Genomic DNA, 23,299 nt, shown 5'->3' on the forward strand with positions numbered 1-23,299 from the left:
AGAATTCAGAATTGAAGAATTGTTGTAATATATAAATGATCGCTTGGAAATCTATTTTCGACGTTTTTTTATTGTAATTATATTTTTCTGCTTACGCACCTCCGTGCGCGAGAATAATCCTTCGAAGAGACGGAATCTTAAATTTCGCAATCTTACATATGAAGTTTCAGTTTGTTACTAAGCCATCCTGATCACCTGAAGCAAAGCGATATGATCTTTTCTTCGACCCCATCAAATTTTGAATAATTTGTAGATGTATTGTATATTTTGTGTATGTATATTTTACTAGCTAAACCTTTTATAAAAATATTTTGCCACACTGGAACTAATTTAATTTGCCAATTTGATGTTAAGGTATGGTATTGTAAGAACATCATACTTTTCTTCTTCTCATCTGAAATATCTGTTTTTCGTTTTATCTTTTTTAATTTTTTTTTACTCTTTGAATCAAAAAACGTCTTATTTTCTGATCTTTCTTCTTGCTTTTGTTCAAGATCGTCTATCCCAAAAATCTGGGAGAGATGGCAAGTTTCATATCACCAAAGTTCAATGCGATTATGAAACCTTTGGTACTTTACTATAACCTCAATCAACTATAAAATAGTGAATCGAAAAAGTAATTTCATTATAATTTCATATTTTTGATTGGTCGTATAAACTTCAGAATTGTACAAAAATGTATAAAACTTAATATGGTTAAAGTAACGGTAAGTGAAGACATCACTCCCAGAATTACTCTATTTGGACACTAATGTTTTCCATGTCTTTGTGTATCAGAAATTTACCTCTAAATATAAACATGTTTATTTAACCAACTAAATGCAAATGAGAACAGAATTGATCAGATCCGTATTGTTTTCGTTCTAGTTTAGGTTAGTTTTTTATACACCTTGACACTTGATTCAAAATCCTTAAAAATAAAGTATTTTTTTATTGAAACAATAGTTTTGTTTCTTACTTCTGATGTGAGTATTCCACATTTGTTTGTTATATCATTATAAATTATGTGTAGTGGATCAGATTGGAAGAACAGATATCATTGTAATTTCAGTTTACATAGAAAATTATGGTCTTTACAGCTCACATATTTCATAATCTGTTAATCAGTCGTTATTACTTTATAAAGGTGAGTAAAGGAACTTTAATGCCGTGATGCTTAGCATATCCCTTCATGCTTTCCAATTTTTATAAATATAAATATAATATACTATAAAAAATTTTTTAATTTTTGATATATCCATTAAAACATATGGCGATTTTTCTATTTTTTGTTCCAATTTTTTTTGGGTGCAGGACTAAGCAGTTTCAATTTTAGAGTCAACTCATCCATCGTTAAGTCCGTTTGAGTAGAATGTTCAGTAGGTTGATCTTTATCCTTTCCAAAACATGTAATGGTACCTTCATCGATTACAATTTTTCTTAGCTGTTTGTTCTTTTGAGTAGCTGGCACTATAAAAAAACGGTTTTACACAATATCTACTAAGACTTAAAAAACGCAAAAATTAATTGCTTTTGAAGTTTAGAAAACACCTAAACACTTTTAACAGACACAAAATAAGATCATTTGTTGAAAAATAAACAAAAAAACAAAAAACAGTTATTTCTTTGTTTGTTCACTCTGGGACTCCATATCGAATTGCATTTGACAGATCGTTTGATTGGGAAATTACGATCTCATTTATACATCCAACAATTACATATTACAACACAATAATTGCTTTGTACTTTCCAACCGTAGTTTCCTAACAACAAGGAAAAAGCTCTTTGACGCCAAAAGTCGCAACTTTTTTTGGTGTTGACTATGACTCTGGGATTTTCGTCCATTATTTAATATGCAAAAATAATTAAAAATTCAAAATAATAATTTAAAAAATTTAGCAAAATGAACGTTTTATTAAAATTTTGTCAGGACAAGTCTACTAACTAAATCAAAAAGATTATTTCTAAAAAAGGTCCATTTGAAATATGACGCTTAAAATAATTTTCTTATGTTCTCGTCATTTAACTAAAGGCGTTTTTATGACTTCTTCGCATCTATTTGGTGCACAGGGATATTTGGGACAGATTGAACCGACATGCCGTCCGGAATGGGAATGTGGAACATAAAACGGAACCTATACGGACTTTCTTCGATAACGTATCTTATCACCTCTCATTAAGAATTCCACAACTAACCTCTTCCGAGAAATTAGCTACTTCGACTGCAAGACTATTTTAACGATCCACATTCCGTAATCTGAATGTATTAGCCGAATCAGCTCACCAAAACCAATTTCTACGCTTCACAAAAATTTAAAACATCTTACCGATTTTAATGACCTTTCTTTTCAGATCTAATGCATAAATTTTCTAATTCCTTTTTATAAAACCTGAAGGTGCAAGCTAATAGGGACACAAAATATATATACTACAAAGGACCGCTGCACTTTTTAATTGGAAACTGACCGGCGCAGGTCAAATTTAATGAAGGTTCCATACGGGGTGTTCATTTAACCTGAAGCATCAAAAAAATATCCCTGAAATGTATTGATTGAGGATACCCCATTTGGATGTGCTGATTATTCCTTTTTTTTGCTATTAAAGTCACATATTATATCCAAAATTCTCAATACGCTTGCTATTCTCACTAAGAAGAAAGTTGCCATAATTAAATTAAGAAGGTGTCAAATAATGTAATCGCCAAAATCCATTATAGATTTAGTATCAGTATTTGGAACCATGTTCTTCTTCAGTTACATAATATTCGTAGAAGTAATTTGGAAGCAGATAGTGTTAACTAGAACACATCTATTTCCATCGCAGATTTTATGGGGATATGATTTTCATTCATAAAGTTCATAATTTTTAAACCTATTTTTGGGGTTTGTTTGAATATTGGATAGCAAGTTTTGTAACATTCATCTAAAATTACTTTTTTGTTCAGAATCCTCTGCTATGACTATTTTAAGGTCTAGAGGGTAAACAAAAACTAAAACGCGTTGAACATACGTTACATTTCGATTGCAAAATACTTTTGCTTTACTTCATATCAGGACTACCTAATATGAGTCCTGTAAATATAAATATAAATATCAATAAAATATTATAAATCTGGAAGCTTAATCCATAAAATATCCAGGTATAAGTCTGGATTGTCATTTAAAATGGGATCTTTATGCTAAAGAATCTCTAGACATGATCAGACACCTGATTGAATCAAAGCTTAGCTTTGAACTAGGTGGTTGGGGGAAACAAGGGATTCTCTCATTTTTAAATTTTTGAGTAATTCAAAAATGATTATTAAAATTAATTTATGAAAAGAATATTCTTTAAGTGGTACACTTTATTAAGACACCAATATATTTCGCTTACGAAAATTGTATTTTTTAAATCTCATTAAGACCATCAAAAACAATAAAAACACCACCCAGTGCAGCGGTTATATTAGGTCACAAAAGCAAGCCCTAGTCACTAGTCAACAAGGCAACATGGTTTCTTAGTTGATGTTGATGTTTTTTTACGAACTCATTCGTACATCCAACAAATACAAATTAAAACACAAGACCCTCGGGCAATGTTTTTCTAAAAAAGTTATGGCACAATTTTAGTTTTCATAATACCTTGCTTAAATGTATTTAAATCATAATTATATATTATCACGCAACGCCAGGTGCTCTGTGCGATTCCAATCCTTGGTTGCTTTAGTTTAAGATTCGAAAATACATTTATATGATGATGATATAAAACTTTATGCTGTTATTAAAAATTACGTTAACTGTCTAAAACGTCAACAAACCTTGCAGAGAATATATGACTAAATAATGATAAATGTTTTGTGCTTTGCTTTAATAGAGATAAGGAATAAGAATAATTTTAATATAAAATTGATTGATTTATCATAAGAAATTGTAAGGTTTTAATTTCACATGTCTTAAAACATTTTATACCTCATTTGTCACAAGTATTCTTTAAGATTGTTCTTTTATATGGAGTCCTTGTCAAGGTTATAAAACTCAAAAGTATATCACTGAAAAGGATCAAAATAAGTTTCTAAGGTATTTGTATGACCGTGAAACTGGTGTGTACCAAATACACATACCAAAGACCGAAATTCACTATCGACGAAATAGAAGAAATTCGTCTGCAGTAATTTTTTTTATGCAAATTGTTAAATAATATGACTAATGCTCCCGAATTATTAATTCAAATTAAAATTCATACTCCCTAATACACAAAACCCCCTGAATTTTTATGTAGACAATGTCCACTCAATATTAATACAGTCAATCGAACCGTTTTATTTGACTGTATACAAACAACTAACCAAAACTGAGTGTTACAGCAATTCATCAATTATTGTTATACGTAAATTGTGCAATCGTAAATCTAAACTCTTTGAAATATGGAATTGGTGATTAAATTGCATCTTTCTTTTTCTTAGGTTCTACTCTGTAAGTGTTGAGTATCTGAATAAATAAATAAAATAATCAAAATTAAAAAAGATGAATTCAGCAAACAAGCATCTTATGCATATAGCCTTTTTAAAACTTCTTATTTTTCTGTAGACATCTAATCAAGAAATAATTCCTTAATTCAAATAATATATGTTTTAATTTATATCCAATATAATCTTTCTCTCGATTATGACAGAACATCCTAACAATAGATAAGTTTCCAAAATTTATATGGAATAACCCCAGTAATGACCATAATATAAAACTTTTAATATACTCTTATATCCATTTTTTCGTTATTTACATATTATTTTAAAGTAATTTTTGTAAACTTTTATTTATTTATTGTAAAGTAATAAATAAACTTTTTTTTGCTCCTACTAACATACATATAGTCAAGCTTAAAGCAAAATAAATATTCTAAAGGATCTTCTCTCAATTATGCCTATACAGAGCACTCTTTTATGGGGTCTATATATTATAATTGGTTTTTCAATAGAGTGTGTTTTTTTTTTAAATATCTATTAACGAAATAATAAATGTATAGGTCTTTGGTATAGTACATTTATAAATTAAACGATTAAGTAGCAATGACACAAAACACAAAACGGTTTTATTATTATTAAAATGTGTTTATAATGCAATAAATTATTTAATACGTTTTGACGTTAACTGCACAGATTAAGGACCTCCTTTTGCATGTATAAGAGATAAATGCTCGACGCAACATGGATAAAGTTGGGTCTTTTCTGTATCGAATCATTTAGCATTGAGTTTTTGAGACAAATAAATTAAGATGGAAGTTGGTTCAAACCGCCCCTAATACGAGTTCTTTTTTAATTTCAGATAATGTAAATAAGGCTATCCCGATAAAGCTACAATTATGATTTACTACTACGACCACCGCAGGACCTACCTCTTTATATTTTTCCTGATCTCAGCAATCGCCACACAAGCTGAAGACCTTTTAGACCAATACGTGAAACACGTGGAATTAGTGAACGGTTTCGAACGAACTAAGGAACATTCAAACGATAGTGCAGTTTTAAGGACGTCCAGTGATGTGCTCGTGGAAGAAAAGTGGCGAAGAAAACGTCAAGTGTCGTCTGATATCGTATGGACCCATTCGGCCTCGTTGGATCGCGAAGGTTTAGTAGTTTTAAGGTGGCAACCCAGGCACCAAGAAATCCTGTTTCGAGTCGAAGCCAAAACGCTAGGGTATATTGGCATCGGATTCAGCCCAAACGGTGGAATGGAAGGGGCGGACATAGTCATGGGATGGGTCGACGACCGACTGTTGAAACCCATGTTGGTGGTAGGTACACGTGCGGAAAATTGGTTTTATTGTATTGATCTCTGTGAAAATTGAAAATTAAAGAGCCAATAATAAAAAAAAAATAGAAATCACTTGATCGTACAAAATGTGCGTTAAATAAACTGAAAATAAGCATCACTTTTTTTAACTTTCGTAACCCAGCATTCTTGAATTTCACTTTTAGAACTACAGTTATACATGGGTATGTATGCAGAGCGTCCAAAATAATGTTGTCAAACTCAAAAACTACAAACGATTGAAAATAAATATAAAAAGAAAAGTTGTATAGTTTCATCTAGATTTTGATTTATTAATTATAATTTGAATAATAATAATTTTAATTATAAAAAACCTAAAAAGGCAATTTTTTTAGCCACTATTCTTATAATTTTAGATATACGTTTTGACATAAAAACTTAAGCTGTCTTTCTATCAGGTTGTGTTTATTCTGGTGTTTTATAACAATTTAACACTTTCTATTGTAATAATATATATATATAAAAATATATAAATAATAGATACAATAATAAATTATGCTCCTGCTCGTGTAATGCAATCTTTTAAATCTTAATCCTCTTCATATACTTTTCTTCCAAAAATTCTTTTATTGGAGACTTCTTTTTTGTTGATATTTTCTTTGATAATATTTTGTGGTCGAAGCGAGATTTTTGTTGTTTTCAATATAACAATTATATAGATGAAATCTTTTATTTTGTGAATACATATTTGGTTTAAAGTGACGGACAGATTTAGCGTATACTAGTGAGACAAAATTTATTGCTTCTGTAGATTATATATGTCTTTACTAGCCAGAATTTACGTAAAGCTGCTGAGAGTGAATCTTTTTGGTCCACTCTATCAGTGATTTCGATTTATTTGTCGTTCCCAAAATGATGCATTTATGGCAAATTGTCTCAGCTGTTATTGTTCTGAACAAGTTAAAAAATCCTCGATACTGAAAAAGAAAAGAAACGTATGGATTAAAACAAGGCAAGCAAATACATTTTTCTCAATATTATTGAAATAATTGCAAGAACATGCAAAGTCTAACAGATTTTATTTGCGAACGTACAAAGAAACTGGAGCCGTTGATCAAAAATAACGGAATTCACCATCTGAAAAACTCGACATTACTTAGCAAAAGAAAAAAACTTCCAGTGATATTAAAAGTAATTCAAAACTGAAATTGAAAAAAATATATTACTGTCAAAAATAACTGTTTCCATTTATTTCATTCGCTGCGAAGTATATATATATCGTCTTAATTTCGGGCTCTGAAAAGACTGGTAGAACTTGCTGCAGAAAAGACTCAAAAAAATTGTGCTGTCGAAATGAGCATTACAGAATTTCTTGCTATGGCAAGAAATTGCTAGATACGTAAGTTTCGTGGTGGAATCGGTGAAAACAGTTTTTAAAAAAATTTGACTTTATTTCTTAAAGTACAACTTTGGAACCGACAATTCATGCGAATTTACAACGTGAGCGCCCTGAAGTTAAGAAGCAACTACTTTTAATCCGGCGAGAAACGAGGCACCAGAGCTTGCACATAACGATGCACTTATCAGCAACCGATTCGGCGAAATTGCATTTTGTTTAGTCTACGTCTACACTTCATCAACATATAACTTCTCCCCCCTTAGGAACGAACTACCCTTCCAGAAGGGTATGAGTTAAACAGCATACTCTTCTACTTCTGTAGTTTCTTCAGGATTAGACCTATTTTTCCATCGGTGTACCATTATCCAAACGAAGTATATCAGTATCAGGAACAAACCAATATAAAGGAGTAATGTCCAGATACTTAATCCTTTTACATTTATTACGTTTTCTTTAATTTTGTTAATTTTATTTTTTTGTGTTTCCAATGCAGTTCCAATAGTTTTTAAGTCATCCAGTGGAATTGTATCCAATACTAGTGGTTGCAAATTATTTTCTTCATGATTACTTATAGGTGTTAAGTAATTAAGATTTGGTAGTTGAATTTGTTTAAGTTTCAGTTTAGATTGTTGATAAATTCTTAAAGTAATTTGGTCCAGTTTTACTTCACAATCTGGGGTAAGTTCCACTATATAGGGTCCTTCAAGCGGGATATATTCTTTCTCTTCTCCACATTTTTGCTCAGCGATTAAGTCTGTTGGGACAATTAATAGAAAATGTCTTCCTGACAGTTTTTGTAGTTTAACATTCTTCAAGGAAACGTTAATCATATTACAATTGGTCACGTTCCTTTTATATTTCAATAACTGTACTTCACAGGGTGAACTGACGTCGATATTTATCGGATTATTATTTTTACACAAAAATTCGGATTCAGTTATCTCGTAGCACGGATCATTAGTCAGTATGTATTTATGCTCATTTAGAACAAGGAATTTCGTAGATGGGAATATCGATTGATAGGTTTTTAGATTTTTTACTGGAAGTGGGAATAGTTGAAAGTAAGAATAGCTTTCCTTTTCGGTAATTGGAATTTCTATAATAAAAATCAGTTTATCGGGTTTAAAATAACTTTTCACTATTGCCAACTTTTCGAAGAATAATAGATTTTCCAATTCTGGTTCACAGATTAATTTATGATTTTTATTTAAATATTTTTTAATAATATTTAATTCTTTTAGTAAATCTATAGGTTCTACAATAGAATTATGAAGAATATTCAACTTTGCAAAAGTTATTGCGTTTCCTAGGTTTTCCAAAATATTATCAATCATTTGATATTCTGTAATTATTTGAAATAAGACAGTTTGTATCAGCAATAGGTGGAAATTTTCTACCATAGTGATTTTAGTTTGTTTAATATTTTGTTCAATTTGCATAATTCGGCTTTGAATAATTACTTGATTGTGCGCCAGCAAATTTGTTGTATTATTGAATTTTTGAATCGAGTTTTCTAGGATTGATGTTTGGTCTTCAAGAATAGATTTTATTCCGTTCTGGTTTTCGGAGAGCGTTTTTAGAAGGCTGTCGTAACGTTCAGCATCTTCACTATCTAGGTTTCCTGTTATTAATTTTATAAATGAGCCTAACCCATTTATAAGTCCACGTTTTTTCTTATTTGATTTCATCAACGGTGGGTCAATTTGCAAAAATTGTGATTGTATTTTCTCTTCGAGTGTAGCCAATATCTGAAGAGAATTTTGAAATTCGTTTTTATAGCCTGCACTATTTTCATATTGTTCAAATGCTTGTTTTAAATTATTTGTAGATGTCTTTAGAGTAGTAAACTCCTTACTAATAGTTGCTAAATCAAACATTTGGATAAATGTCCATGTATTCACCTGGTTTTGTGCGATTCCAACTTTATAAGGGAAAAGTCCGGGGTTGTTTTCGATTGGTTGAAAGATAGATGTTCCGGTTACAGCAACTAAGAACACGATTCTGTAACAGAAACGGGTATTCTTAATTCTTTAACATGAAGAACAATGATTTTATTATTCTTTTTGTTTTTTACTTTAACCTTATTATTTTCAAGAATTTCTATTATTTCGAATGGGCCAGAAAATTTATTTTCCTTTTTATTTCGTTTCTCGTTACATTTAAACACTGTCTGACCTAATTTAAATTGAATTTGAGTAGGTCCTTTGATGTTATGTTTATTAATTATTTTTTGTTTTGTCTGTTCATTTGTCTCATTTACCTTTTGATAGATACTTTTTAGTTTATTTTTGTGGTTATCGACATAATCTGCATAAAATGTACTTTCAATAAGTTCGTTCGGATCTCGAGACGCTGTGTGTCCTAATATTAGTTCGAAGGGTGTGTATTTGGTGGTTGAATGTATGGAACTGTTATATGCAATGAGGGCATATTCTATTATATTGGTATCATTTTTATACTTTGAACGTAATATTCTTAGATGTTCTAATAGAGTTGAATGAAAGCGTTCGACAGGCGAATTACCTTCATGGTGCATAGGGGTTGTGAAGTGGATATTTATTTTATGTACTTTTAGCAATTCTTTCACAGTTTCATTATTAAATTCCTTTCCATTATCCATTACTATTTTTTCAGGTAATCCATAAAATGAAAAATATTTAATGAGATTGTTACATACTTCAATCGCAGATTTTGATTTTAATTGAAAAGCTTGTCCCATTTTTGAAAATTTATCAAAGATTGTAACATAATTTTGTCCATCAAATTTGAAAACGTCTATATGTAGAATTTGAAAAGGTTTATTGGGTGTCTCGGTTAGTGCTAATGGAGAGTATGGTTTTTTTCTTGCATATTTTGCGGTTTGGCAGACCTCACAGGAATTTATATAATTTGAAACGTCCTGTGTTTCATTGTTGGCCAATAATAATTTCTACGTATCTGTTCAATTGTTTCATTAATACCTCGATGGTTACATTTTCCTTCGTGTTGGAATTTTATACTCATAATTTGTTCGTCTTTTTCTTTAACTGTGTTTACCATTTTGGTACACCTAATTAATTTTAGTCCTTTGACATAAAAGAATTTTCTGTAGATATTTGAAAAATCTAAATACTGAGAGTCATCTTGGAAGTAAAGGTGAAATATACGATCTATAGATGTATAATCTCTTAAAAATTCAAATATTAAGTTATCGTCTTTTTTTGGGATTTTAATTTCTAAAATTTTTAATTTTCCAAAGTCATTTTTTGTTATATCTAATTTTTTATGAATGTTAGGGGAAATAATTATTTGGAATGGCTTATTATTAATAATTTCATCTAATATGGGTATACCATTATTTACTGAATCAGAATTACTATCGGAATGTGGTGTTATTTGGCTATCAGGAGGGTTAGTATTGGTTAGATCATCATTTGGGATGTTTTCACTAGTAGAAGGGGTTGGACCATCTTCTAATGGTTTCTCACATAAGGATCTGAGAAATTCGACAATATCTTCATTTACATCACCCGGTTGATTAACGATGCTTTCAGTTTCGAGGGCATTTAATTGAATACGAGACAAAGCATCCGCGTTACTATTATATTTACCCTTTTTATAAATGATTTCATAATCAAACTCTTCTAAACGCAATCGCCACCGTACCAATTTACTATTAGGCTCTTTAAGGTTGAACAACCACACCAGGGGGCGATGGTCGGTATAAATTTTAAATTTTCTTCCGTAAAGGTACGGCCGAAAATGTTTACAAGCCCATACAATCGCGAGAAGTTCCTTTTCGGTAGTGGAATAGCGGGATTCACTATCGTTTAAAGTGCGTGAAGCATACGCCACTGGTTTGTCATAAGGAATATTTCCTTGGGACAACACTGCTCCAATAGCAACATTACTTGCGTCGGTAGTCAGTATAAAGGTTTTTTCAAAATCCGGATATTGTAGGATGGGGGCGTTTATTAGTAGTTCCTTGCACATTTGAAAAGATTGTAGGAAATCACGGGAATGTATAACTTTAGCGTTTTTCTTTAAACATGCCGTTAAGGGTTTAGTAACATTAGCGAAATTATTAATAAAACGTCTATAATATCCAAGAAGGCCAAGAAAACTTTTTATATCTTTTTGAGTTTTTGGAAGAGGAAAGTTTTTAACGGCATTTATCTTTTCAGGGTTTGGTCGTACTCCGTCACGTGTAATTGTATGTCCAAGATATTGTACTTCTTTACGTAGGAATTCGGATTTATCAATTTGAATTTTAAAATTAGATTGTCTAAGTCTTTCGAAAATTTGTCGTAGTCTTAACATATGTTCTTCTAGAGAAACTGAAAAGATTATAATATCGTCTAAGTATACAAGGCAAGTCTCATTCTGTAATCCTCTCAAGATATTATCCATAACCCTTTGAAAGGTTGCGGGAGCATTTTTCAGCCCGAATGGCATTCTCTTAAATTCATAATGCCCACCTTGAGTAGAAAAAGCAGTTTTGGGAATGTCTTTCTCATCAACCTCTATTTGATGATACCCTGACGCAAGGTCTATTGTTGAGAAATAATTTGATTTTCCTAACTTATCTAGGATATCGGTTATATTTGGTAACGGGTATCGATCGTCTACTGTTTTCTCATTTAACTTTCTAAAATCAATTACTAATCTCCACTTACGTTTTCCTGATGCGTCGAGCTTTTTTGGAACAATCCATATTGGACTGGACCAGGGAGATGTTGAATTCTGAATGATACCTTGGCTTAACATTTTAGTTATTTGAGAGTTTACTTCTTTCTTATGAATTTCGGGGAATCTATAACTTTTCGTGAATATTGGTGTTTCATCGGTAGTATTTATTTTATGACAAATTTGGTTTGTAAAGCTTAAGGGGATGTCTTCGCTATAGAAAATATCACGGAATTCAAAACAAAGATTTCTAATTGCATTCTTTTCCTCTTTATTACAATGTTCCAATCGTAGATTTTTTAAATTCGATTTCAATAGGTCATCCTGCGTTTTTTCTAGCGGATAGTCATCTACTTCCATTTTTTCAATAAAATAAATTTCTGAACAATTTACAGTTTCGATGTCTAAGGGTTCAAAAAGTTTAATTTCAACGGGATTTTCGTTTGAATTTGTTAAGCAAACATAAGCAAAATAATTTTTCACATTGACTAAAGCCTTTGGCATTTCTACCTTATTTCCAAAATTTACATAATCCAAAATGCCTATACCTTCCTGAAGTGTAACAGGTATCTTTACAATCTGTTGAATTCTACCGGCTACTATTAAAGAATAATTGAAATTAGTCCAGCATTGATTTAAATTGTTTAGATTTTGTCTAACCTGAGGTATATCAGATTCTTCATATATTATTGGTATTCTTGTAGTTTGAGTTATTAATTGTTTGAGATTAAAATCAATATTTGCATTTAACTGTTTTAATAGATCAGATCCGATTAAACCATCATATTTATCAGAAAACTTAAATAAGTGGAATTTTACATTTTTATTGGTGTTAAAAATTTTGAAAGTCGGAATTTGAATTACTTTATTATGATGTGAAAGTGCGTGAGCCGTTTGGATATAAAAATCTTCCTCAAAGATGAAATTTTGAAAATATCTTTTTGCAAGATCTGGGTCCATTAGAGATCGAGAACTTCCTGTATCGATTAGAAAATATCCATCAATTTCTGGTATATAAATATATGGAAGATCTGTTCTATAATTATTAAGTTGTATTAGGGTTGTTCTATTTGATTGGGAGTTGTGTGAAAATTTAGTTGGTTATTTTCGGCGTTACACAATTCCGAATCTATGTTATAGTCAAATGGATAAACTGTACAATCTGTATATTCGAATTCTTGTGTATCACTCGGATAGTCAAAATTAAATTCGTATTCGGGATAAATATCGTTCTCAGTCGGATATGAACAAGATGGTGTTTCTATTGAAATATCATTTATTTTATTTTTTTCAACAGTATTTTCAATTTGTTGGTTAAATAATTCTTGGGAGACAAAGGTTGGTTTTGGTTGGATTCGAGAATTTCCAGAACTAATATCCATGGGTTCAGGGCGGTCTTTTATTGGATTTGTTTGAGTATTATTTCTCATATTTTGATTACGCAGTATCGCACTTGTACGTTGATTTGCGAAATGAGGGTGTTGTTGTGTAGGGAATTTATTATTTGGATACCAAGTCATTGGTCTAGGATATGAAGGTTGCGAAAATATTGGTCTTGCGAACCGTTGAAAGCTTTGTGGAGGATTTACTAATGGTCTTGTCAGATAATTATTTGGAGGCGGCGTCCAGTTACTTTGAATTTTCGGGAATTGTGACACAAATGGTGCACGAAGGTTTGTTGAAGGGAATTGAACTGGTTTAATATTTACGTTATCCTTTTGGAATATAGGGTTTATACGAGTTTGTGGTTTATATGTAGGTGTTATTAGATTAGCATTTTGACCCATTTTAAGGTACAAGAAATTTTCCTCCTCTCTGACAAAAGCGAGAGCTTGTTCCAAAGTATTAGGATCTCGTAATCTTACAACTAACTGCATGTTATAAGGTAAACCGTTTATAAATGTTTTTAGAGCGAATTGGTCGTAATGATTTATTTTTATTAATTTTTCATTTGCATCCTGTATTTCAGAATTTAATTTTGCAAATAATAAACTCCTAGCATCTTGTATTCTCATACTAAATTGTACGGGTGGTTCATTTTTAAAAGGTTTTAACGAAAGCAAATCATGAATTAAACAATCAGTTGATCTTTGATCGCTAAACGTTACGTTTAAAGCCTCTTTTACTTGTGCCCATCTTATTAGTTCACTTCTACAGCATATTAAATCGGCAGCACGATCACGCAATTTACTTAGAATCGTATCGAAGATACAACTATTTATAGGATCATTAGGTACCGTTACATTTTGGAAAGCCCTTACAAAATTATCGCAAGAGTTAATGAATCTTGATAATAATTTAGGATTTCCGTCAAAAACAGGAATATTATCTGCTTGATATCTCATAAGAGCGATGTTTGCCATATTTTGAGTTTGTTCAGGATCCCTAGTAGGTTCAAAATTAATCTGTGCGAACCAATCTGCTAAACCTTCGATATCGGTTTCAGACATAAACTATTAGTTCCAAAAATAGTTTTTTTTTTTATGAGTTTTAACAGGAAAACTTTCTTAAACAACAAAATGGAAAGAATAAAAGGAATTGAGCACTTACTGAACTAATTCGACTTTCATGTCTTCTCTTAATTGCTACTGCCTATAGGTACCAACGATGTGAGATTGTACCCAGGACTTCCTATCCTAATCGTTGTCCAGGTCCCTTGAAAATGTGGTTCGAGGTGCCCCGGCGGTTCCCACGAAGTTTTGTGTTAGTTTCGGCGATGTTAGCACTTCTCCAACTTTTCACTCCGGAAAAACTGTCACCGACTTTTCCGAATGTTCGGATTCGCCAATTAATCGATGAAACGAAACGTACGAAATGTCCGTTTAGCGAATCCTACCGACTGCGCCAGTTTCGTGGTGGAATCGGTGAAAACAGTTTTTAAAAAAATTTGACTTTATTTCTTAAAGTACAACTTTGGAACCGACAATTCATGCAAATTTACAACGTGAGCGCCCTGAAGTTAAGAAGCAACTACTTTTAATCCGGCGAGAAACGAGGCACCAGAGCTTGCACATAACGATGCACTTATCAGCAACCGATTCGGCGAAATTGCATTTTGTTTAGTCTACGTCTACACTTCATCAACATATAACTCGTACATGCTTTTTGGTACATTCGATCATGAAGCTGGTGGTGCAATTAATTAATAATGAAGGCTTACCGAATGCAAATCTAATTCAATCACCAACTCATGCTCACATTGTTTTAAACAGTAGGGCACTATAACTTTGTGTTATTATGTTTGTTTTTATACCTACTTTTAATTCATCAAGCACCCATTCATCAATCACCAAAATTGCTGATGCTTGCTGTACTCTGCATTAAACTCATAAATTGCAAATGGTGGAATTTTTTTTAACACACATTGTGATCAGTGCTTGAACTGACTTTTCATTCTCATTTGTCATAATTCACTCATAATTTGGCATTTTAAATTATGCCATTTCTTTCTCACTTCTAGCGAATGTAATGCTCTCGTCTTGTTTTCTTTTAAGAAGCAATTCCACAACTCTTTGTCCCATGGAGGTTAGGAACCCACGTTTCACAAACGCCACACCCTACCTAAATTAAATAAATCTATTTGGCTCAACAAATAGACCAAGGCTAATCTCACAAGTCACAATACGACCTATGTCCATCGGCGCCTTCGCTAGAGGACCATGATATATCTAGATTATTCTAGATCATGGACTAACTCTAACTAGAGTGCTCTCAGAGGTCTGTTCACTGGTAGACAGCCCTGATGAGAGCGAATCCGAATACGGTGAACCGCGTGTTCAATTTATCTTGATAATATTTTAATTGTCCATAAATTTTTTTAGAGATATTAAAGTAAATAAAAATAAAACAAAATGTAAGGTTAGTAGCCAAGTTTTTTTCCAAGTGACGTATAAAACGAAACGCTATCGATTTTCTATCAATATCAATATGCGTTCAATAAAATATCTTATTCCGATTACAATGACGTAACACACTTTATATTTTAGTCCACTCGTTTTTGACCAATCGGCAATAATAGGAAATTTTTATATAATTTAAAAGAGTGCCTCGACTGACTGCAACAACAATAAGTATTTACAAATTAAAGTAGAACAAAAACAAGACACACTAAAGTAAAAAAAAACGTCTGGGATATGCAATGTTAAGAAAATTTTTAGCCTCCACAATATTTTAAAGAGGGGCTGATATATAATCAGCGCTGATATATTTCGGAGTAAATCTTCTATATATTGTTCTATTCGATGGTTTAAGATTTGCAAATAATGATCTCCAGTTAACTTTTGATCTATACGATCGTACGCCTGGGTTTTTATTTCGTGTATTTATCTAGGATTATTTAAATACCAATATCGCGTATTTTGGTTATTACAACCCTTTCTTCTAGTGAACAAACTTTCATCAGTCCATAAAATGTTTTTCAAAAAATTATTATACTCATTATGTCTATTTAATCCAAAAAAACTGCACCCTTCTTTAACATTGTTCTGCACTTAGTTTTTGAGTTCTTTTTTCAGAACTGAGTAGATTGAGCCTCGAGAAATACCTGACTCTTCATATACTCTAGTAATAGAGAAAACTGAATGTGCTTCATAGAATCCTAATATGTTTTCTGCATTTAAAACATTACGATTCCGGCATACCTTTTTAGCATTTAATAAGTTACCGTTTTCTGCAAATTTCTTTGCCAGCCTTGAAAATATCTGTTTGATGCTAAATTCGCGAAAAACCATTTTAAAAATAATGACTTGGAAAATAATTCAACCATCAAACTAGTTTACTAATATTTAAATAAAAATATCTTTATTTGTCAGTTACGGCACTCATTGAAATTATATAAAAATTTCCTATTTTTGCAGATTTGGCAAAAACGAGTGGACTAAAATAAAAAGTGTCGGAATAAGATATTCTATTAAACACGTATATAATATACAGGCTTAATATGTCAGAAAATTGATAGTGTTTTGTTTTATACGTCACTTGGAAAAAAACTTGGCTACTAAAACTACATTTTGTTTTTTTTTTTGTTTACCTTGACATCTCTAAAAGAAGTTACAGCCAATTAAAATATTATCAAGATAAATTGAACGCACGGTACACATACCTTTAGGTATATTACTGGTGAAGGATACTTTCTACTAATTGAAAATCAGTTTTATTAGATTTAGTTTATTGTACAAATTATTTTTCAGCTTTATTACATCCGTCCATATTGGATTGAATATTCTAATATAATTTTTTATTTAAAAAAATCATTTTGACGAAGAAAACCAAAACATTATAAATCCAAAGTTTACACAGGTTGCAGCTTGATTTTCCCATAAATCTAAAAATTTCGTTACACTGCGCGATTTTAGATGAACAAGACATTTGCTTTACAGATATTCACGCTTTGATTCGTGTTCATTTATCGACATCGAGCAGGACATTTTTATATTCGAAACACAATTTGTGGGAAACATGTGTGGTCGATTTTAAAATTTTTCATATCATTAAAAAATGGCGTGTAAATAATCCGGTTATCAGCTTCGTCGTTTTTTTTACGTATACGTCGCGGTGAGAACTTAGCATCTGCATCAAAGATAGATTTCACACGCCGTATTACTGGCGTTCAACGTACCAGAAAATAATGACAAAACCGCAGTAGTCGGCGACTATACTTTTTGCGAGTCTCGATGTTCGGGACCTATCGATGTAACCTTTTGTTTTTGAGAACAAAAGGCATATTTTGAATATATTGAATGCATTTTCAGCAAACTATTTATTTATTGTTTCCAGGGTAGGCAGTCGAATCATATGGTATAATATTTGAATACAAAGTTGAATTAACTAAAATTAAGTGAACTTTTAGTATAAAGAAGAAATGAAAATTGAAATTACTAACTCAGTAATGGTAGAAGAGAGGAATCAAGAAAAAACCTCCCTTCCCATGACTTATTCCGCAAAGGGACTATAAGCTGAAGGTTGTTGCTAATAAATATTGCCATTTCATTTGCTTGCAGCGCAATTTTGTTGAGAATTAATGTTAAAAGTGTGATGATTGTAAAATAATTTTAATCTAAAAAATATAAAACTTGCTGCTTGTCCTTATTTGAGCCAGTACTCTGTGAATGTATATTGGAAATTCAAGTGTTCTATCTGTGAAAAGTCAAAGTTGGCATATGTTGAGCTTTGAGAAGTGATAATGTCACACTCGAACAATTTCGTTCGCACTTTTTCATCGAGAATGGAGTTTTATTAGTCGCTATAAATTAAAAGTATTCAAACACTGAATGTTTTCAAACACAATTCTTGCCTGCGGCGTTCAAATAAATTTCTATTCTTAGGAATCTAGAAGTTTAATTTGTTGAGTAAAACAAATTTTAGAAGTCGAGAGTTTTCCAGTTTGCAAATTTTGATATGGGAGTTTGAAACCATTTCTGCAAAAAAAGAACTACTCTTTTATAAAAAGCTTGTTTGAATTTAATCCTCAAAGTCAATATCTAGGTTCCAATAATACAATTGTTTCTGAAGGGCCAGGACGCAATATTAGTTTTCGATATTGCTGAGAATAATCTTCCCGTTAATACATTTAGACTTTAATTCAACACGACGATTGCTATGGTTGACCACCCCTCGAAAATTTAATAATTTTATTTCCGTTTACATTAATAATTAGCTATTTCCAGTTGGTTCGTTGGTCCAAATTGGTTACATTTGACTGTTATGATAAATTTCAATATATGAGATATATAACACGAAGATCATCAATGGTGATAAAGCAAAACACATGTTATAATATTAACAAATGCCAATTTCAAAGCGATAATGGGTAATACAAAAGAAAGAAAGCCAGTCAATATTTCAATCGCTTAAAAAGATTTTAGAGTATTCTAAAAATATTTTCTTTATCTTTAAAGGTCAGATATTCTGATCCAAAAATCATAAATAGTGAGAAATCGTCTCTTGTATCAGCTCAAAGTACAGTAAAGTTACTTAAACGTTAAAAAAAAACACAAATTTTTCTAAGAAAATACAGAGTAGTAGACTATATTTCTTGTTAATGAAACCATTAAATTTATTTTCTACTCCCTTCTGTAAAATACTTAATTATACACCAATCTAGCGTGCGGGAAGCGTCGCCTTACCACGTGAGTTTCTTGTCCCACGGATCCCTTCCCTTCGGACATTTCCGGGATATTCGCACACTGGTTTGGGAACAATCGGATGTTTTCGAAGATTTTACCGCACTGCTTGAATTTTAACCCAAGTCATGTCAATGGATGTGTTGGTGTTGTTTTGCAAAAATTTACCCACAAACTAACGGCCGTAGAAAAAGTATGGTGTGCAACACGTTTGGTAAACTTTTTAAGTCACTCGCTCCGCTCGTGCCAAATAAACTCTCGACTCAAACGCCGTTTACAGCTCTTGTTGCATAATATATTATTTTCTACTCCCTTCTGTAAAATACCATTATACACAGCGCTAGCGTGCGGAAAGCGTTACTTTATCACGTGAGTTTCGGGTCCCATGGATCCCAGCCATTTCGGACATTTTCGGGATATTGCTTTGCGTGCAATCAAATGTTTTCAGAAATATCACCGGACTGCTTGAATTTTCATGTTTGCCAATTCTGACTGTCATATGTGTAAATGTATTTATGCTGTTGTGCAAAAATGTACTCAAAATGGAGAAAAAGTGTGTTTCATAAACTTTTATGCAACTCGTATATTAAAGACTCGCTCCGCTGCGCTCCGCTCGTGTCAAGTAAATAATATACTATTTTCCATTACTTACTTAAACTCGATGTTTATAAAAATAATACAGTGTTAATCAGGAAAGTGAATTTGGAGAATTCTTAACATCAATCAAATTAAGTAATTTCTGTATGGAGAAATAGTTTATAGGTTTAACGGCTTTTGTGGGTTTGTGTGAGTCACCTAATAATATTCTAAAAAATCTGCTTAATTTAGATATTCGGATTATAGCAGAGTTTAATGCAATAACTGGGGAGTGTCGTATTTCTTTATTGTGCTTTAACCCTACGAAATTCCCTTAATTTTATGAATTTTCCTTTTACAAATAATTTTTATTTGAAGAATGCGTAAACTTTGAAAATTCAATATGTTTCGCGTTATTCATTTTTCAAAGTTTCTATTATATTATTTAAAGGGTAATAGAACCTTGAGTTGAGCAATATATAAGGGACAAATAATTCTTACTTTTGATATAAATTAGTAAAAATGTTGAACTTTCTTTCATTTTGTACTCGACAGACTGGAGAAAAAAGTCTCGCCTTAAAAAAGCTCAACAAATTTAATTAAGCTGGCGCGAATGTACTTTTTACCAGACGTAAGGCGAAATAAAATGGCAAAATATTCCTTGTTCGATTAAATGGCAGCGTCAAATTCCAATTACAGAATATAGGAAACACTATCCTTCAAAACTGCTAAGCTCGTCGAAGCTCGTATTACATTAGAGCTGAAAAAAGGAAGGGTTTAATATTGATTTATCAAAATAATCGACGCTACTTTTTGTCATTGCGCCATTGAGCATTTTCGACGACTTGCGACTGTCGGCGGGGATATTTTAACAGAGCGTGAGTACTGGGTTCGTTAGGCAAAAAGGGGGACAGATGTTCCAATTCAGAAACTTATCACCTGGCTTTTGCTTTTATGTATCCTATGCCACCACACATATGCCAATTTCAACTAACGATAAAAGCGAAATTTAACACGACGCAATCTGAAACTGATTCTATGGTAAGTTTCAAGAAAGGAATGTAATAACTTTCCTGTTTCTGGCCTTTGCAGAGCCAATTCATTAATTATTGTTAATTTTTGCAAGATAAATTTGAACTTCAAATTCTATAATGCGCTATCTTAATTTAATTTCATTTTAACTTTTAGCTTCATTCTTGTTGAATTAATCTATATATAATTAAATATAGAGCGCTTGTTTGGGAATGTAGGAGGTGAAATTCAAATTTCCAATAAAAATGTCACTGTATTGAGTTAAAAAATGAGACTGTTATTTTTTACTTATAAGTATAGTTGTTTTTAAACTCATACAGTGATAGGTCAAAAAATTATTGTAAAAATGTATATGTTTTTCAAAAACTTTTTTTTAACAACAGATTGTTAAAGTTTTCAGGCAGAATTCTTTGTTTAATATTATCTTAAAAACTGTTTCTTTTGCAAATTGACATGCAAATTATTTTTAGGCATTTTCAAGTAGAATGTCAACTAATGACGTGAAATACAACTCTAAATATAACTGTATCTGTAGCAGCTGTAATTTACATATAAACATCCTTGAACATGGTCTTTCATTATTACATATTACGTATTACGTATTACGTTTCATTTATCTTTAATGTTTAAGTGGCAAAGAAATCAACCAAAACTGCATATTTAGATAAAACATGGGTGGCCGCGGAAGCGTATGTTTTTAAAAGACAGTAACAGGTGACGGCATTTTCTGACATTCTTATTTCCAAAATTTTCTATTTAGTTCTTTACTCAAATTAAATACCACAAAACTCAACTCAAACTCAAGCATACTCAAAACTGTAATTATTAAAATGTCCCGAATGTAACATATTTCGCCTCGAATCGTAAGTTACTATGAATGCAAAGTTACTTTTAATAAATAGCTCACTGTTGATGGTTGAGTTCAGCATATGCATACAACAGGATCTTTATCAGTGGCGCCAATAATTCTTGAAGCTCAATTACCCAAATTAGACGACACATTTCCTCGTTAAACATGTTCAGGGAGGTTATTTTGAACATTGCAAACATTATTTGACAAACAAAGAAATTGTTCTTCAGATAAATTGAATAGAAGTTTACTATGTCAAAGATATGTTATTTTGAACAGGAATCAATCATTCTTATCTAATTATGAATATAAAGGAGATGCAGATGCGATTGGCAGTATATCCCAGATAGTTGTAGCTACAGGGATCCCTGCCTATAAACACTCCTATAAAAAATTGCAACCAGGCAGTTTTTCTCTTTTAAGAATTTTTTAATTTCCTACATGGCGCGAAGCATGTTCCGTCTGCAATACAGTATCGAACATTTGCATTAATCACAGATGAGGCAAATTTCTCCAGGAATGCTATTCAAAATTTTCATATAGCGTGATCGCGAAATTAATTTTGAAGATCAATTTTCGGTTCATTAATAGGCCCATTTTTTCTCGATACTCGTCCATACTTTGTCTCCAAGAATAATAATTTGTAATGGATTGAGGGTACATAAATTATGTATATATCTTATTATTATGCTATTGACGTAAATCATTTAGAAAGAATTTTACTGGATGGATAGGCCGCGGACGACTTTAAGAATCGCAAGCAAAATCCTCAGATCTCTATACATAACAAAATGTAAAACTTCTTTAAACACTTTAATATATTTGACGCAGCTGAAAGCTACTTCCTGTGAAACTATTCTGAATAAGCCTGGAATATTCCAATGAGTGAGCAATGCAATTCAAAGACATGCAGAGGCATGGCTGTTTTTGTTATTTATTTATTTATTTACACCAATTTTTATAATAATTTAGTTAAATTAATAGACAAAGATATATAAACTTTAGCCACTCATATGAAGTTTATAAGGGTTTTTTTTTTCGATGTATAGAACTTTAAGTTGCAATAAAACAACGATGGATTATTCGATTGACATGAATTTTATTTATCCGAAACATAATCTTGTGGCATTGTATTTTAAATATGATTTCTGGCATATGACCGCCAGGGCTGGCACGGATGTAGACCAATCTGAACGTCCAATTTTCGATAACTTTTTCCAACATTTGTGGCCATATATCGGCAATAACACGGCGAATGTTGTCTTCCAAATGACTTTACATAGCCCCACAGAAAGTAGTCTAGCGGTGTTAAATCACAAGATCTTGGAGGCCAATTCACAAGTCCAAAACGTGAAATTAGGCCGTCACCAAACGTGTCTTTCAATAAATCGATTGTGGCACGAGCTGTGTGACATGTTGCGCGCGCCGTCTTGTTGAAACCACATCTCCTGGACATCATGGTTATTCAATTCAGGAATGAAAGAGTTAGTAATCATAGCTCTGCACCGATCACCATTGACTGTAACATTCTGGAAGTATGGACCAATGATTCCACTAGCCCATAAAGCGCATCAAACAGTCAGTTTTTCTAGATGTAACCGTGTTTCGACATACACTCGAGGATTAGCTTCGCTCCAAATGCGCCAGTTTTGTTTGTTGGCGTAGCCATTCAACCATAAGTGCCCTTCATGGCTAAACAAAATTCGCTTATGAAAATCGGGAACAACGGCAATTTCGTTTTGGGCCCATTCGACGAATCTACGCCTTACTTGATGATCGTTTGGTTTCAATTCTTTCACGAGTTGGTAAACCAAGATCATTCCGCAAAATCTTCCATAAAGTGGATAGACAAAGATCCAATTCCTGCGCTCGATGGCGAATGGACTCATTCGGGTCTTCCTCAATGCTACGCTTTACAACAGCAATAGCT

At 32.0% G+C, this 23,299-nt stretch overlaps 1 protein-coding gene across 1 annotated transcript in view; it reads left to right on the forward strand.

Annotated features, from left to right (window-relative positions):
- The window catches only part of LOC132699572 (MOXD1 homolog 1), a 70,584-nt gene that overhangs the window by 16,093 nt on the left and 31,192 nt on the right, over nucleotides 1-23,299 (forward strand). The window contains exon 2 of the mRNA XM_060666365.1: nucleotides 5,280-5,748. Within this exon, the coding sequence (XP_060522348.1) occupies nucleotides 5,317-5,748 (432 nt within the window). The 5' untranslated portion in view covers nucleotides 5,280-5,316. The remainder of the gene's footprint in view (nucleotides 1-5,279; nucleotides 5,749-23,299) is intronic.

This window comes from Cylas formicarius, unplaced genomic scaffold (genome assembly GCF_029955315.1).
Source record: "Cylas formicarius isolate icCylForm1 unplaced genomic scaffold, icCylForm1.1 PGA_scaffold_3__17_contigs__length_32017465, whole genome shotgun sequence".
Classification (NCBI taxonomy): domain Eukaryota; kingdom Metazoa; phylum Arthropoda; class Insecta; order Coleoptera; family Brentidae; genus Cylas; species Cylas formicarius.